This window comes from Gracilinanus agilis, chromosome 1 (assembly GCF_016433145.1).
Source record: "Gracilinanus agilis isolate LMUSP501 chromosome 1, AgileGrace, whole genome shotgun sequence".
Lineage (NCBI taxonomy): Eukaryota > Metazoa > Chordata > Mammalia > Didelphimorphia > Didelphidae > Gracilinanus > Gracilinanus agilis.
This window is the reverse complement of record NC_058130.1, coordinates 800,978,341-800,981,711: the sequence shown is the minus strand read 5'-3', so window position 1 is coordinate 800,981,711 and position 3,371 is coordinate 800,978,341. Positions and strand designations below refer to the sequence as shown.

The 3,371-nt window shown below is 65.7% G+C and overlaps 1 protein-coding gene across 1 annotated transcript in view; it reads left to right on the top strand.

Moving 5' to 3' along the window:
• Nucleotides 1-349: 349 nt before the first annotated feature.
• AIPL1 (aryl hydrocarbon receptor interacting protein like 1) overlaps nt 350-3,371 on the top strand; it is a 9,113-nt gene continuing 6,091 nt past the window's right edge. The window contains exons 1-5 of the mRNA XM_044656741.1: nt 350-445; nt 589-768; nt 2,016-2,204; nt 2,408-2,584; nt 2,651-2,687. Coding sequence (XP_044512676.1) covers nt 350-445; nt 589-768; nt 2,016-2,204; nt 2,408-2,584; nt 2,651-2,687 — 679 coding nt within the window. The remainder of the gene's footprint in view (nt 446-588; nt 769-2,015; nt 2,205-2,407; nt 2,585-2,650; nt 2,688-3,371) is intronic.

Genomic DNA, 3,371 nt, shown 5'->3' with positions numbered 1-3,371 from the left:
CTGAGGCACCTCCAGGCGGCTTGATCCGTCCCCGAGCCTGGATTAAAGGGCTTCGGGTGGCAACCAGGGTCAATGGGAGAGGCTCCGCGGGGCTGGGAGGCTCCCCCGCGGGAAGGGGGCGCCTGAGGGCCCGCGTGTCACTCCCCCCCAGGACTCCTCCACCTGTTGGACTCAGGGATGGGGGCGGGGCAGCAGGTGCCCGGCTCAGTCTCTTTCTTTAGAGCCATGAGCCCCCGCGGAGCGGAGGAGGCCAAATCCGGCCGCGGCCCGCCCTCCCTCCGGGCTAAGCTCCCAGTAATCAGGGCCGGATTAGGCCCGCCAGAGGCCGAGGAGCAGCTGCCTGGCCAGCATGGAGGAGGCGCTGCTGCTGAACGTGGAGGGCATCCGGAAGACCATCCTGCACGGGGGCACGGGGGAGCTGCCTCAGTTCATCAGCGGCTCCCGAGTAAGTCCGAGGCGGGCCTTAGGCCAAGGGGGGGGGGCGGCCTGGCTGGGGCTCCCGCCGTGGCTGGGGGCTCCCCCAGGGGGTTCCGTCCCGGAAGCCTGAGGAGCGCCGGCCCAGCGGCCGCTCTTGTTGTTGTGGCGAAGGTGACCTTTCATTTCCGAACGCTGAAATGCGACGACGAGCGGACGGTCATAGACGACAGCAAGCTCGTGGGCCGGCCCATGCACATCGTCATCGGCAACATGTTCAAGCTGGAAGTCTGGGAAATCCTGCTGACCTCCATGAGGGTCGGGGAGGTGGCCGAGTTCTGGTGCGACGCCATCGTAAGTGGCCCCTGAACCCACCCCCAGGGGCTCCTCCTTGGCGTCCCCGGGGGGAAACTGAGGCCCGAGGACGCGAGAGGAGACGGCCCGGGGGCCGCGGGAAAGGGCGGGGAGATGGGAAGGCGGCCCGGCTTGGGGGACAGCCGAGAAACGCGGCCAGAGCTGGGGCCCAGGTTGGGGAGTACAAGGGAGGCAGGGGCGGGAGGAGATGAGGAGGCCGGAGGGAGGGAGGCACCCGGGGAGAAGGGCGCTCGCTGGGCTAAGGGAGGGCGCCTCAGCTTCCACATCCACACAATGGGCTGACTGTCTCCGGGAGGGGAAAGGCGGCGGCTCGGCCCCCCCCTTTAGAGTCCCAACGCGGGTGACCTCAGCAGGGGTGTCCTAGGGGGCCCCTCCCCCCCTCGCTGCCCGCCTAATCCTCCCTGAGCCGCTGCTGGCCTCTCTCGGAGGAGCCGCCTCAGCACCTGCCCTCCCCCCACCCCCTCAGCAGCAAAGGAAGATTTCAAAAAAGAGACGCTCCATCCCCCGAAGTTGGGCCAGGCCGGGTGGCCGCGCATGCGCAGTGCTGCTCTCCCCACCTCTGCCTTCCGCACTCTGTTTTGGTGCCCAGGGCCAGGCAATGGGGTCGGGTGCCTGGCCCAGAGTCTCGGGCCCTGCCGTCCAGCCCCGCCCCCTCCAATGGCTTTTTCTGAGTGGCTGCCAGAGAACAGAAGTGAGGCTGGGAACCCGGGCAGGCTCGCCGGGGCGGCCTCCCCCTCCCTCGGCTGGCCGGCTCCCTTTCTGTGGCTGTGGGGCCCGGAGCAGGCAGAGCCCAGTTCCAGTCCCGCCTCCGACGCTGGGCAGCAATGGGAGCCTCAGCCTGGGCTGTGCCAGGGCAGACGAGCGGGGAGGGCACGGGGTGGGGGGGGAGCGCTGCCCATCCATCGGCACCTCCTCCTGCCCAGGAGTGCTTCCACGAGCTGCCCAGCACCCAGGCTGATCCCTGCGGCCCGCCTTTTGCCCGCTCTCCCCTTGGGGTCGCCAGCGGAGATGTGCGGATGCCCTCAGGTGGGGGAGTGCCAGGCTCCTGCCTCTGCCGCTGTGACTTTGGGCGAGCAGCGCACCTTCCTGTACCTCAGTTTCCTCATTTGTAAAACGACAGGCTTGGGTGCCCTTTGGGGGGTGCTGTGTCTGGGCCGCCGAGGCTGTGGGGGAGGGGCCGTGCCAAGGCGCCCCCCCCACAGCCTGGGGTCTCTCCCTGCTCCCAGCACACCGGCGTCTACCCCATCCTCTCGAGGAGCCTGAGGCAGATAGCGGAGGGCAAGGACCCCACCGAGAGCTACAGCCACACGTGTGGGCTGGCCAACATGTTCGCCTACCACACGCTGGGCTACGAGGACCTGGACGAGCTGCAGAAGGAGCCGCAGCCCCTGATCTTCATCACGGAACTCCTCAAGGCGAGCCTGCCGGGGGAGGGGGAGGCCGCCCAATGCCGGCCTCTGCAAACCCATTCACTTCCTGGGCCTTGGTTCTCTGGGCGCCGCTGGGTTGGGGGGCTTCCTTTGGCACCTCTGCTGCTCGCTGGCACCGATGCCATCCTCCAGCTGGGCTCCAGAGCGTTAGCAAGAGCCGGTCCCTGACCTGGGCTTCTTCTGGGCAGGTGGAGGCCCCGAGTGACTACAAGAGAGAGACCTGGAGCCTCAACAACGATGAGAAGATGCAGGTCGTGCCCGTCCTCCACGGCGACGGCAACCGTCTGTTCAAGCTGGGGCGCTACGAAGAGGCAGCGGCCAAGTACCAGGAGGCCATCATCTGCCTGAAGAACCTGCAGACCAAGGTGAGGGGGGACTTCCTGCCCCCCCCCCCAGCCTCAGCCAGACGCGCTCGCTGACGCTCTTTCCAGGCCAACATGAAGAACGCCGTGAAAAGTGGCGCATTCGGTCGCCATCGGGCCTTGCCTGGCACACCGGGGAGTTGTTCCAGCAGCTCTCGGGGAGTTGCTCCCACCCCCCCCCCCCCCTGGAGCCCTCCCCTCCCCGATGCCTGCTACCTCTGAGAGGTCACTTCTCTGGTCCATCCGTGCCCAGCAGGAAACAATGAAAAATTCTGATTCCTGGGAGGGGACGGGGGAAGGGAACATGCATTTATTAAATACCTACTGTGTGCCAGGCACCCTGCTGAGCACTTTATAGCTGTGATCTCACTTGACCCTCACAGCAACCCAGGGAGATTTTGCAGATGAGGAAATGGAGGCAGACAGAAGCAAAGGGACTTGTCTAGAGCCATACAACTATTAAATGTCTGAGGCCAGATTCGAACTCAGATCTTCCTGACTCCAGGCACTGTGGTGCCCCCTAGAAGACTCAGAACAGCTGGTCACAATTTCTGTTTGAAGAGCGTAAGCTGAGGAAGGCAGGCCAGAGGGACTCTGGGTGGGAAAGCCTGCAAGGTGGCACACAGACGCGAATCCTGGTGCCAAGGCTCACTGGAAGAGTTTCGGAGTGGACACCCAGCAAGGGGACAGGTCACTGCTTGGGCCCGAAGCCCCTGCCTCTCCCTCTGGGTGTCTGGCCATCTCTTCCCTCACCTGGCTTTCTCCATTTGTGTCTCCCCCCCCCCCCCCC